The sequence below is a fragment of the Tupaia chinensis genome, unplaced genomic scaffold, assembly GCF_000334495.1.
Source record: "Tupaia chinensis unplaced genomic scaffold, TupChi_1.0 Scaffold000317_1, whole genome shotgun sequence".
Classification (NCBI taxonomy): Eukaryota; Metazoa; Chordata; class Mammalia; order Scandentia; family Tupaiidae; genus Tupaia; species Tupaia belangeri.
The window spans coordinates 3,627,936-3,640,967 of record NW_006159810.1 but is presented as its reverse complement, the minus strand read 5'-3'; the positions used below and the strand labels follow the sequence as shown (position 1 = coordinate 3,640,967).

The window sequence follows — 13,032 nt, the reverse complement described above, 5'->3', positions numbered from 1 at the left end:
CTCCCCGGCCCGGCCGCCGCCGCCCCTCTCCCTGCCCGGAGGCGCCCCGGGGGCACCATGCAGGCGCAGCAGCTGCCGTACGAGTTTTTCAGCGAGGAGAACGCGCCCAAGTGGGACTCCGGGGCCCGGCGCTGAAAAAGGTGAGGAGCGCGGGCCCCCGGCTCCCCGGCTGCAGCCCCTCGCACGGGCGCAGGGCCGAGCCGGGCTGGGAGGCGGGGCGCGGGCAGGGCCGTCTTTCTTCCCGGACTCACCGCCTCTCCGAAAGGACGGAGCTTCCCGCATACTGCTGGTCCTCGGTGTTGACATTCACCCGGCGAGTGGGAAGGCCGTAGGAAGCCGGGAGAGTTGGTCCGAATCATCCAGCCGCGGAGAGGTTAATGCCCTGCTCCTGGATTCAGGAACACAGTTGCAGGAGCCTGAGTTTTCCCTGGCGGTCTGAGCAGGCCACTTTTCCTCCTTCTCGATCTTGCCCCGGACATGGGGTCAGGCTCTCGTTTTAGGTGTCCAGTACGCTCGCTCGTTTTAGTGGCTTGAGAAGAGTTTGGCCACAATGCTTGCTCTAAGTAATTGCGAGCTCGCCTGCCAGCAGGAACACGGCCTGCTTTGCTCGCCTTCCGTAATCACTCTCCAGAGATTCTCGCGAATTCCCCCGCTCCTCTGGTTAAAGAGGGACTGGTCGTGCACATGCCACTATTTTCATTTTTTTTTTTTCTTTTGAGAGTTTGAGAATCTGGGTACTGTCATTTGGTGTGTTGTTTAGTCTTATCTTTTAACCTTTGTATATTTCTTTAAGTTTGCCACCTCGTTATTTAAAGTTTTATACCGTGTGAGAGCTCTGAAATGTCTTAGTATAATTAGGGAATTTGCAACATTAAAAAAAAAAGTTTCGAAAGCAACATTGTGACCACTAGACTTTTTGTTTCCTTGTCTTCATTTAACTTTTCTAGAAAGATGACTATTTTAATAGTGTTTATGAATCCCAGTCTCTTGTTGTTTGGAGAATATTTCATGCTGTTTGAAATGTATAGTTTTGTTCTATTGAGAATTGAGATGATGATGTACTTTTTATGCCAAACATTGATACTTTCAGCCAAGTGTCTTAGAAGGTGTCTAGTACTTCTCAAAGGCCATCAACTTTTACTTTCCCTTTTGCCTGTTTTTCCTCCTCCCTCCACTTACAATGGAAACTATTTGGTTTGTTAGCAGAATTTGCTCATATAGTTTAGATTTAAGTTACTGGCTTTTTCCTCAATTGTCTGATTACTTACAACAATTTCTAAGATCTTTTCTAAGAAAACAGAAGAAATACCATGAGCCTTATGTATTTTATTCATTAGAAAACCCATCAGACTGTATTTACTTTTGCTGTACCTGCAAGCTTGACTTCTCAGCTGGGGAGTAGGAGGTCTCAGCGATGCTAGAAGCTGGCATTGTGGTAGGGGAGGAGGAGACAGAAAAATTGTTTAAAAACATGTAAAAAGAACTCATATGACCAGTTTGGGGCCATTTTGCTTTGGGAGCAAGCAGCTATCTCTGAGGGAAACCCCTAGGGTGTTAGTTGAAGATCCTTTGAGAACAGCATTATAGGAGACCTTCGCTACATCCCTAGTCCTTGCTGAAGTCCGTCCACAGATGTATGTTGTTTGGTTGATCCAGTGTTGTTTTAGTTTGTAAATGTGAAATTGGTTGTCATTATTTTAAAATGGAAATAGTAAAATCTGAAGTTCCGAAGAACTGAAAGATCTCTCTAGTTGGAGCTTGTGTTCAAGCAAAGCAGTAAACCACTGGAGATAAGTAAGCAGGGCATGTCTCTCGAATTCGCCACAGTTCCCACCAGTTTTCTTTGTTTTATATAAATCAGGTTTTGACTTTCAGCAGAGATGCTCTTGCCATGGAAGTGATGGGAGGAGGTGGAAGTATATCGTCTAGCTGATATGTAAGATTCTTCCAGTTCTTTTTAAAATATCCACTAGCCATGATTCTAAGCCTAAGGCAAAATTGAAAATATGTTTCATGTCTGGATATACTCTTGGTAGCTTAAGACCTACATTTTCTCCTACTTACCATACACTTTCTTTGGCTGTCTCCATATCTTGAATTCTTCCTTCAGATGTGTTATTTGACTGCTTGTCGGTGCACCCAGCTTGTGTTCTTTCACTCTTGGGGCAAGCTATTCCCTTCACCTGGAGGTGCTTTGCCAGGCCTAACACTACTCATCCTTCTGTGCTGACTAAGCCTCAGCTTTCTTGAAATCCTCAGGGCTGAGTTGAGTGAATATCACTCCTCTGTTTTGGTTTAGTTTGGCTTTTTTCCTTCTTTCCTTTCCCTCCCTCCCTTCCTTCCTCTCTTCTCTGTCCTAGCTCTTAACAGTGAATTTTAAGTTTCTATTTATTCGCCTGCATCTTCACCCATATAGATTAAAAGCTCCTTGAGATCAGGGATGGCACCTTACTTTCATTATTTCCTGTGGCCGAGACCTCGAGGCACACAAGTTGAGTTAAATGGATGAGGGAATACCTAAACTAAAAGTATTACCTTATGCCACTCCACCTACCATTTTAAACATTAATCATTTTGACTAGGTCAGAACTTTGGAGTCAATTTAGACTTTTCTCTGCATAATGGTCCACACCCGGGCAGAGCTTGAATGTTCATTCCCCTTTGACTTGTTCTAATCTGTTTTCTTTCAACTGCTTTAATTGAGTCCCCCTTTCCAGACTGTTGTAGTACTCTGAGTTCCCTCAATTTGCCTTTGTTTTCCAAATTTCAAAAGTTATAGGGGTAAACGGAATAGTGGTTAATAAAATGATTCTTGAATTTATCTATCTTGAGTGTGTTGCATTCTTGTGTAGAACCATGGCTGTCCAAACATAGGATAAGTGTGTACAGGTTTTTATTTCATACGAATTATTTTATTTAACTTTATTTATTTATTTATTTAAATTTGACCAGAGAGGGACAGAGTAAGAGGGAGAGAGAAAGGGAGAAACAAAGCTGCCAGTTCTGGGACTTGAACCGCGGTCCACCATGTGGGAGTCAAGTGCCCTTATCCACGCCACCTTTTAGCCCCTCGAGTGTGTATAGTTTGTTTTTTTTTTTAATTTTTTTATAAGTTTTTGCTATAGGGCGTGTGCGCTCGCCAGAGACAGAGAGATAGAAAGTGAGAAATCACCCCCCCACAGGGGGATGGCCACGCCACAATCCCTTCTCCTCTAGGGATCTTGGGCATGCATGCACACGTGCCTGGCGTGAGTTTAAGCCACCAGTTCCGACATGCGAACTACGGTCGACAACGTGGGAGTCTAGCGACATAGCCATTACGCTAACTGCTGGTCCCAAGTGTGTATAATTTTTAACATGGAATTGATTGTGCTGGACAATCTGGCTTCACCCTGCTTTTTTGACTGGAATGCCTGCTACAGTCTTTCGTGTTCTTTATGCGTTAGCCAGACTGGACTGCTGTTCTTCCTGAATCCACTCAGAATGTCCCACTGCATCTATCTCATGGTGTGTATCAATCTAAGTCAGTCCTATCTTTCATTTATTTCACAAATATATCATGCCTACTATAGGATAGGTATTGCCCTTGGCACTAAAGATACAAAGGTGAATAGTTTCTAGCCAGCCTTGGTAGCACAGTGGTAATGCTTCATGACACTGAGACCGTACGTGGGAAGGTCCCAGGTTTACATCCTGAGGTCTCCATGTGCATGCTGGGCACACATTTGGATTCTTACGATCTTGTCCCGCTGAGACTGAGGGGACAGAGGATTGTGGCCTAAGAGCCTATTTGGGGTGTCTGACTCTCCTCTTTGTGTCTCTGATTCTTTTTCATAGAAGAAATAATAAACTTCTTAAAAGATACATGCATCTTCAAAAAGGTTAATGACATAATCAGTTAGAACATTATGAGAGGTAGCAGGGGATGAATCTAAAGACAATAATCTGGTTTACAGTTTTTTGTGTGTTAAGACAAGGAGCTTGAATTTTGTCTTAAGGAGATAGAAGCTATTAAGGAGTTTGAAATAAGTAACATTAGATTTGAAATTGTGAAAAATTTCATTTTGGTCATAGAATGAAAAATGGGTTGGAGAAGAATGTGATCCGAAGTAAATAAAACAGTTAGGCTAGTTTGATAGTCTAGCCAAGTGATATGTATTTGAATTAAAAGGTACATTTGAACTGGCATGCAAATTTATGGGGATAGATTTTGAGATGCATTTAAAGGCAGACTTGACATAGTCAGTGAGTCATTCTGGGAATGGAAAGGGTGCAGCAATAATCTTTTTTCTGGTTTGGGTGCCTTTAGTCAGGATAGAAGAAATAGGAAAAGCCTTTGGGGTAGAGAGAATTGTGGCATAATAAGATATATTTTTTTAGATTTTTGCCTTAGGGTACACACACTTCCCAGAGAGAGACTAAGGGTGAGGGGGTGGCCACTCTGCAATCCCTTCTCTTCTTAGGTTCTTGGACATGCATGCACATGTGCCCAGTGTGATTTTCAAGTAGCTGAGTCTAGGACTCAAACTATAGTTGGCCATGTGGAAATCCAGTACCTTCACCACTGTGCCACCTGATGGTCCTTAGTAAGATGATTCTTGAGTATTGTGATTTTTTTTTTTTTTTTGGGGGGGGTTTTCCCTTTAGGGCGCGTGCACTCGCCAGACAGAGACATAGAGACAAAAAGTGAGAAATCATCCCCCAGGGGGAATGGCCATGCTGCAATCCCTTCTCCTCCATTCTCCTCTCGGGATCTTGGGCACGCACACACACGCGCCCGGTGTGAGTTTAAAGCCACCGGGTTGGGACGCAAACCGTGGTCGACTATGTGGGAGTCCAGTGACATAGCCATTATGCTAACTGCTGGTCCCGAGTATTGTGATTTAAAACTCCTTTTGGGTTATCCAGAAGCTCTTCTCCAAACAGTAATTGGTTGTTGGTATCTGATGAAGCAGATTTGGACTTATAGCTATGTAAGTAAAGCTGTAGAGTAAGTGAAGCCTATTTCTATATGAAGGTTCATATATGAATGTTCATGGCAGCTCTCTTTAGCTCAAACTGGAAACAACCCAAATGTCTATCAACAGGTAAATGAATAAACTTGTGATACAACCATACAGTGGGAGATTTTTTTTTTTTGAGAGGCTTTTCCTACAGGGCACGTGTGCTCACCAGAAAGACAGAGACATAAAGTGAGAAATCACCCCTCAGGGGGGATGGCCACACTGCAATCCCTTCCCCTCCATTTTCCTCTCAGGATCTTGGGCATGCACGCACACGCACCTAGCATAAGTTGAAGCCACTGGATCTGGGACTTTGAACTGCAGTTGACTACATGGGAGTCTGGCAACATAGCCATTATGCTAACTGGTGGTCCGACAGTACGAGATTATTCAACAATAAAAAGGACAATAAAAAGGAATGAACTCTGTGTGTGTGTGTGTGTGTGTGTGTGTGTGTGTGTGTGTGTGTTTTGTCATAGGGCACATGCAATCTCCAGAGAGAGACAGAGAGGGGGAAAGGGAGTAATCATCCTCTAGGGTAGATGGCCATATTGTAATCCCTTCTCCTCTGTTCTCCTCTCGGGATTTTGGGCATGGATGCACGCACACATGCTCAGCATGATTTCAAGCCACTAAATCTGGGACTCAAACCATGGTCGGCCTTGTGGGAGTCCAGTGCCTTAATCACCATGCCAACTGCTGGCCCCAGGTGTTAATTATTGATGTACATGACAACATGGCTGAATCTCAGAATAATTGTGCAGAATGAAAGAAGCCAAACCAAAAAAGAGTATAAACTGTATATATATATATACAGTTTTATATATATATATATACACATATATATATATTTTAAATTTATCTTTCTTTCTTTTCTTCTTTATTTTAATTTGACCAGAGAGGGACAGAGTGAGAGTGAGAGAGAGAGAGAGAGAGAGTGTGTGTGTGAGAAAGCAAGCTCCAGGTTTGGGACTCAAACCACAGTTGGCCATGTGGGAATCCAGCACCCTTAACCACCGTGCTATCTGCCAGCCCAAAACTGTATAATTCTAGTTTTGTAAAATTCTAGAAAACTCAATTTAATGTAGATCAGTTTTTTTTTTTTTTAAGATTTTTGGTATAGAGTACGTACACTTGCCAGAGACACACAGAGAAAGTAAGAAATCACCCCTCAGCAGGGATGGCAATGCTGCAGTCCCTTCTCCATTCTCCTGGGAGATTGAGTACGCACTCACATGCATCCATTGTGACTGTCAAGCTGCTGGGTTCGAGACTTGAACTGTGGTCAGCCATGTGGGAGTCCAGCACTGTGCCACCTGCTGGCCTCAGGTCAGTAGCTGTTTTAAGAGGTTCTTATTAATATGTTCACTAATCTTGATATGCTGATTGTTTCAGGGATATATACATACACAAAAAATGATCAGAATATGTGGTTTAGCTATGTGTAGTTTACTGTATGTCAATTGCACTTCAATGAAGGAGTTCAAAAGGTAGATGAGACCACTCATTATGAGTGATAGACTTGGGACCAGCACTTGGCATTGTGGTTAAGATGCTGGACTTCCACATGGCCAAATGCATTTTGAGTCCCAGACCTGGTGGCTTGCTTTCTCGCTTTCTCTCTTTCTCTCTCTCTCTCTCAATCTCTGGTGAGTGCACATGCCATGCCCTATAGCAAATTAATAATAATAATAAATAAAATAAAAAGATAGACTCAAATAGGACTGGCATCAGAAATGGAGGAAAGTGGGAAATAGCGTGGAGGGAGAGGGCAGAGGGAAGAAGATCAAAGGATATTGAGGAGGGAGGAGTCAGGCTGGAGGAATAAAGTCAGCATTTGAGAAGGTAAGAGAGCAGTGAGCATAAGAACAGAATTGTTAACCATGCCAGGTTACAGAAGAGTAGATGCGGTGCCTGTCAAGTGTTAGATTTGACAGCTAAGAGGTCAGTGGTCACATATGTCAGAGCAGTTTTAGTGTGAGGGTGGAAGATGGAAGAGCATGGAAAAGGTAAGACTAACAAGGGAAGATGACTCTTTTGTTCTTTTCTCTTCAGATTGTTTCTTCTAGAAGCTTGGAAGTTCAGGGAAAAGAGTTACTAATGAGGCAGAAGGGGGATTCAGGATTGGGAAAGACATTTTTGTTTCGTATTTGAAGATGACAGAAACTGATTTTGTGAAGAGCCTTTGAGGAAGGAGCTGGTGGAGAGTGCCAGTGAAGATACTGAAGAAGATGGTTCGGGACGCAGGCATTGGGATTATCCTTGACCTGTCTGTCTGGTACTGTTTTAAGTGCTTCACGTATGTCCTCATACGCTGCTATTATGCTTCCATTTTATAGGCAAGAAAACTGAAGTTTGTAAAGTTTTGTAAAGTGGTTAGGTTACAGAGTCTGCATTTTTAAGTACTTTGTTATGGGAAGAGATAAAGATTGGGTAACAGGCTGGGCAGCTTGAAGTTCATACTAGGTAGTCTCTGTTCTCATGATGAAATAAAGGCAGGATGTTTTACATAGAGTGAGGAAGGGGAATTGTGTAAGGAGTTTAAGGGGAATTACAAAGTTTTGGAATTGCCGTTGTGGAGAAGTCAACCAGTGACTGGGAAAGGAATTGCTGAGCAGTGCTGAGTGTGGAGACCATAAATTTGGAGTGGCAGTTGGGAAATTTTCCTCTAGCAGTGCTCATCAGTTCAGGAAAATGGGTAGAAAAGATAATGGGTTGTTGGAAAAGTCATGACGCATTTTTGCATAGAAAAACATAGGAAAAATCTCATGACTTTTTCCACAAATCACTAGTTGCAGATGGCTGCAGTGGAGTGTAAGAACAGGGCTATTTCAGGTGGTAGATGGCAAGTAGGCTATAAGGGAATTAATCGGCTGGGAGAAAAATGGGGCTTCATGGATTAGAAGTCTCGATGAGTTAGAAGAAAAAGGCAGTGGGAGCAGATAGGGGATTGCGATTAGAGATGGTGACAATGGTTATATTTTGGAAGTTTCAAGATTCCAGAACTGAAGGAGATGAAATTAGGAGCTCCAAAGTTGGTGTAGTGCCTGCTGTGGGTTGTATACGCAGATGGTGATGGACACACAATAATAATGGTATGTACTGTAGAGGAGAGGAAGACTAATTCAAGGAGGTCCAGGTGTATCTTTATTTATTTAAAAGAGGTTTTTGCTATAGGGCGAGCGTGCTCGGCAGAGTCAGAGACACAGAAAGCTAGGAATCATCCCCTCGGGGAGTGGCCATGCCCCAATCACTTTTCCTCTATTCTCCTCTCAGGATCTTGGGCACACGTACACATGCACCTGGTGTGAGTTTTAAGCTGCCAGGTCCAGGGCCCAAATTGTGGTCAACTACACCGGAGTCCAGCAGCGTGACCATTACGCCATCTGCTGGTCACCAGAAATATCGGAAGTAGTATGTTATCTGATAATAGTAAAATGCAGCTACGCCCCTGTCCCCCTCTAATGTATCATGTGTCCGGCTGTAGATGAAATAGGAAGAAAACCCCTAAACTTCATTTTAGAAATTTGTCTCATGATCAAGTTTTTACCCTAACATTTTATTATGAAAAGTGGAAAGAATTATATGTAGTAAATACCCATATACTCATCACTTAGATTCAATAATTAACATTTTATTATGTTTTGCCTTTTTACATGCCTGTCTCTCCCTCTCTCCACCCATCATTCCCTCTTACATTTTGTTGCCTTTCAGAGTGAGTGGCAGACAGCAGTACATTTCACCACATTACTCCAGCATGCACATCATTAGCTAGAATTCAATATTTGTTTCTAGTTCCTTTTCTTTTTTAGGTAAAATTTAAATACCGAAGCACACAAGTGTTAACTGTACCTTTTAATGAGTTTTGACAAATGCGCAGAATCCAAGCCTGTACAAAGATAGGGAACATTACCCTCACTCCCAAAATTCCTTCATGTGCTTCCCGAGTCAGTCCTCCCCGACTGCCAGAAGCAGCCACGGTTCTGATCTTTTATCATCCTCCCGTAGCTTAGTTAATCTTGTCTGTTCAGAACATCATATAAATAGAATCATGCAGTATATATTTTTGGTAAGGCTTTTGAGGTGGTGTTTATCAAGAATTCAGTCCTTTTTATGTCACAGTTTATCCAGTGGATGGATACCTGAGATGTTTTAAGTTTAGGGCTATTATGAATAAACCTTATGAATGTTCCTACATAAGTCTTTTTGTAGACATATGTTTTCATTTCTCTTGGGTAAATACCAAGAAAAATGGCTCATAGGATAGGTGTCTGTTTAGTTTTATGAGAAACTGCCAGACTGTCTCCCAGAGTGGTTGTGCCATTTTACATTCTTGCCAGTAATATGCGAGAGTTCCAGTAGCTCCTTATCCTTGCCAGTGTTTGGTGTTAGACGTCTTCAATTTCAGTCCCCATGGTGGGTGTGTAGTAGTGTCTCATTGTGGTGTTAATTTGCATTACCCTGACAACTAATGGTGTCAGATTATTTTTCATGTTCTCATTGTCCACTTATATATCTTCCATTGGGGAGCATCTGCTCAAATCTTTTGCTCATTAAAAAAAATTGAGTTAGGAGGACCAGCAGATGGTGTAATGGTTACATTGCTGGATTCCCACGTAGTTGGCCATGGTTCAAGTCCCGGACCTGAAAACTTTAACTTATGTTGGTTGCATGTTCATGTCTGCCCAAGATGCCAGGGAGAATGGAAGAGAAGGATGGAGGAGAAGGGATTATGGCATGGCCATCCCCTTTGGGAGGGTGATTTTTTGCTTTCTTTTTCTCTGTGTTTCAGTTTCTCCAGTGAGCGTACACCCCTATAGCAAAAATCTCTCATTAAAAAAAAAAAAAATTGAGTTGGGACCCAGCAGGTGGTATAGTGATTGGGATGCTGGACCTCCCACATGACTGATGGTAGTTCAAGTCCTGGACCTGGCGGATTGAAAATCACGCTGGGGGACCAGCACCTGGCATGGTGGTTAAGGGCGCTGGACTCCCACATGGACGACCATGGTTCAAGTCGTGTACCTGGTGGCTTGCTTTCTGACTCTTCCCCCCCCCCCACCCCCTCTCTCTCTGGTCAAATTAAAATAAATGAATGAGTAAATAAAATGAAATAAATAATTCTTTAAAAAAATCACACAGGGCGCGTGTGCATACGTGCCCAAAATCTCAGAAAGAGAATCAAGGGGTAGGAATTGTGGCATGGTCATCCTTTCTGGTGCTGGTGACTGAGATTACTCACTTTCCCTCTCACTGTCTCTCCACAGCAAGCTCACGTGCCCTAAGGCAAAAACAAACCAACCCTTAAAGGTTTTTTTAAAAATTGTGTTTTTCATTTTAGTATTTAATTATAAGAGTTCTGAGTATATCCTGGATAACTATCCTTTTTCAGATACATATTTTACAAATATTTCCTTCTAGCCTGTGACTTGTTTATTTGTTTTCCTAGTGATATTTTTTGATGAATAGATGTTTTAATATTGATGAAGTAAAATTTTATGTTTTTTTTTTTAAGATAATTGCTCTCTGTGTTTACAAATCCTTTGTGTGACACCAAGTCATAAAGATATTCCCTCGTGTTGTCTTCTAAAGCGCGATACTTTTTAGCTTTTGTCCATTTCAAGTTAATTGTTGTATGATACAGGTAATGACTTGAGATTCAACTTTTTTCTGTGCTAATATCAAGTTATTTCATATCCGTTTATTGGAGAGCCCTTCTTTTCTCTATTGGATTGTGTTAGTGGGGTGTTTTTTTAAAAAGAATTATTTTATTTATTTATTTACTTATTTTAATTTGACCAGAGCGAGAGAAAGAGAAAGCAAAAAAGCAAGCCACCAGGTCTGGGACTCTAACGGTAGTCGGCCATGTGGGAGTGCAGCGCCCTTAACTACCATGCCACCAGCTGGCCCCTGTGTTAGTGTTTTTATGAAAATTATTGGGTCGCCAGAAAAGTCATGACACACTTTTGCATAGGAAAACAGAAAAATACGTCAACCAATAAATCATTTTCCGACAACCCAATAAATCATTTCACTTAAATGCATACTGATATCTTTCTATCTATACTGTGTATCTGTGAGTTTATTTCTATGCTCTCCAGTCTATCCCATTGATTTATTGATTAGATAAATAAACTGTAAACTATAAACTGTAGATTCGTAGTAATTTATCAAAGTTAGCTGGTATAAGCACTCAGTTTTTTCCTTAGGAAATACTATTTTTTTAAAAATTATTTTTAATTTTATTTATTCATTGACTTATTTTATTTTGACCAGAGAGACACAGAGAGAGAGACAAAGTGAGAAAGCAAGCTACCAGGTCCAGGACTTGAACCATGGTTAGCCATGTGGGAATGTCCAGCGCCTTAACCACCACACCACCTGTTGGTCCCCCTTTGGAAATACTATTTTAATGTTTCTAGTTTTTGTTTGTCCATTTGTTTTTTCAGTTTGCTATAGGGTACATGTGCTCGCCAGAGGAATAGAGGGAAAAATAATGAGAAATCACAGAAATCACCCTTACCAGGATGGCATGCCTCAATTTCCTTCTCCATTCTCCTCTTCATACTTTGGGCATGCATACACATGCACCCTGCTTGTTTTTCTTTCTTTGTTAAGAGAAAATTGTGCTGGGATCAGCAGATGGCATAATGGCTATGTCGCTGGACCCCCATGTAGTTGACCGTGATTTGAGTCCCAGGCCCCGTGGTTTAAAGTCACGCTGGGCACATGTGTGCATGCCCAAGATCCCGAGAGAATGGAGGAGAAGGGATTGTGGCGTGGCCATCACCCCTGGGGAGTGGTTTCTCACTTTCTGTCTCTATCTCTCTCTGTCTTTCTGGTGAGCTCACGCGCCCTACAGCAAAAATTTCTCAAAAAATTTTTTTTATGCTATAGGGCACATGCTGTCACCAGGGAGAAAGAGAAAGAGAGAAACAGAAAGCAAGAAATCAGCCACCACACCCCCCCCCGGGGGGGGGGGGGAATGGCCATGCTATAATCCCTTCTCCTCCATTCTCCTCTTGGGATTTTTGGGCAGGCACACACACATGCCCGGTGTGAGTTTCAAGCCTTCCCGTCTGGGACTCCAATCATGGATGACCATATAGGACTCCAGCCATGTAACCATTATAACATCTGCTGGTTCTCCAAGCTCTGATTATTTTTCAAGCCACCAGGTTCAGTACTTGAACCATGCAGTTGGCCATTAGGGATCCAGCTTCCTTAACCTCCATGTGACGGGTTTGTGGTAGTTTGGAGGTCAAGAAGAACTTGCATTTTAGGAGTTCTGAGTAGCTTAAGTCTAGAGTGTAGTGTCAGAGTGAACCAAATTATTGCATTTTATCTTGTGAGCAATAAGGAACTACTAAGGAAAGGTACTGAGAATTAGATACAGTTTTTGAAGGATCACTGTCTGCTCTATGGAGTATGAATTAAATGGAGGCTGAACTGTAGACAGGAATAGTTTTGCAGCAGTTCATGGAAGGGATGATGGTAGCCTTTATTAGGGTGACAGCTGTGGGGATAGGGAAAAAGCAAACATTTTAGAGGGATTTAGAAATAGATTTGTGATTGAATGAATGCGACAGTGAGAGGAATAAAAAGATTATCAGGTTTTTGCCTTAGGGGTCTGAGATGGTGATGGGAGAGGCACACAGAGAGGAGGAAGTTTGGAGGCCAACTAAGAAACCATTGGGTACTTGGAATGAGAAGTGTGAGAAATTTGCAATGGGGGGATTTACATTTTGGGAGTAGCCTACTATGGCAGTCATGAAGTCTTTGCTGGACTGCCCTTGGTAATTACAGACAGGTACAGCCTGAAGATTCTGATGTCTATCAAAGTACATTTCAAGAGCCACCCCTTCCACAGAACCTTTCTCTTACAACTTTGTCTCCTATGTAGAATGAATCTGTTCATGTCCTTCCCACCTTTTGTCTCAATTTTAGCACTTAACCACAGTCTGCCTTTTGAAGTTGGTTTGAATCTATGTTTTTTTTTTTTTTCCCCTCTAAATTGGGAATTCCTTGA

General features: G+C 42.2%; 1 protein-coding gene across 1 annotated transcript in view; it reads left to right on the top strand.

The window, feature by feature from the left end:
• Positions 1-18: 18 nt before the first annotated feature.
• SOS1 (SOS Ras/Rac guanine nucleotide exchange factor 1) overlaps positions 19-13,032 on the top strand; it is a gene marked incomplete in the record, with an annotated part of 130,821 nt that continues 117,807 nt past the window's right edge. The window contains 1 exon segment of the mRNA XM_014588926.2: positions 19-110. Coding sequence (XP_014444412.1) covers positions 58-110 — 53 coding nt within the window.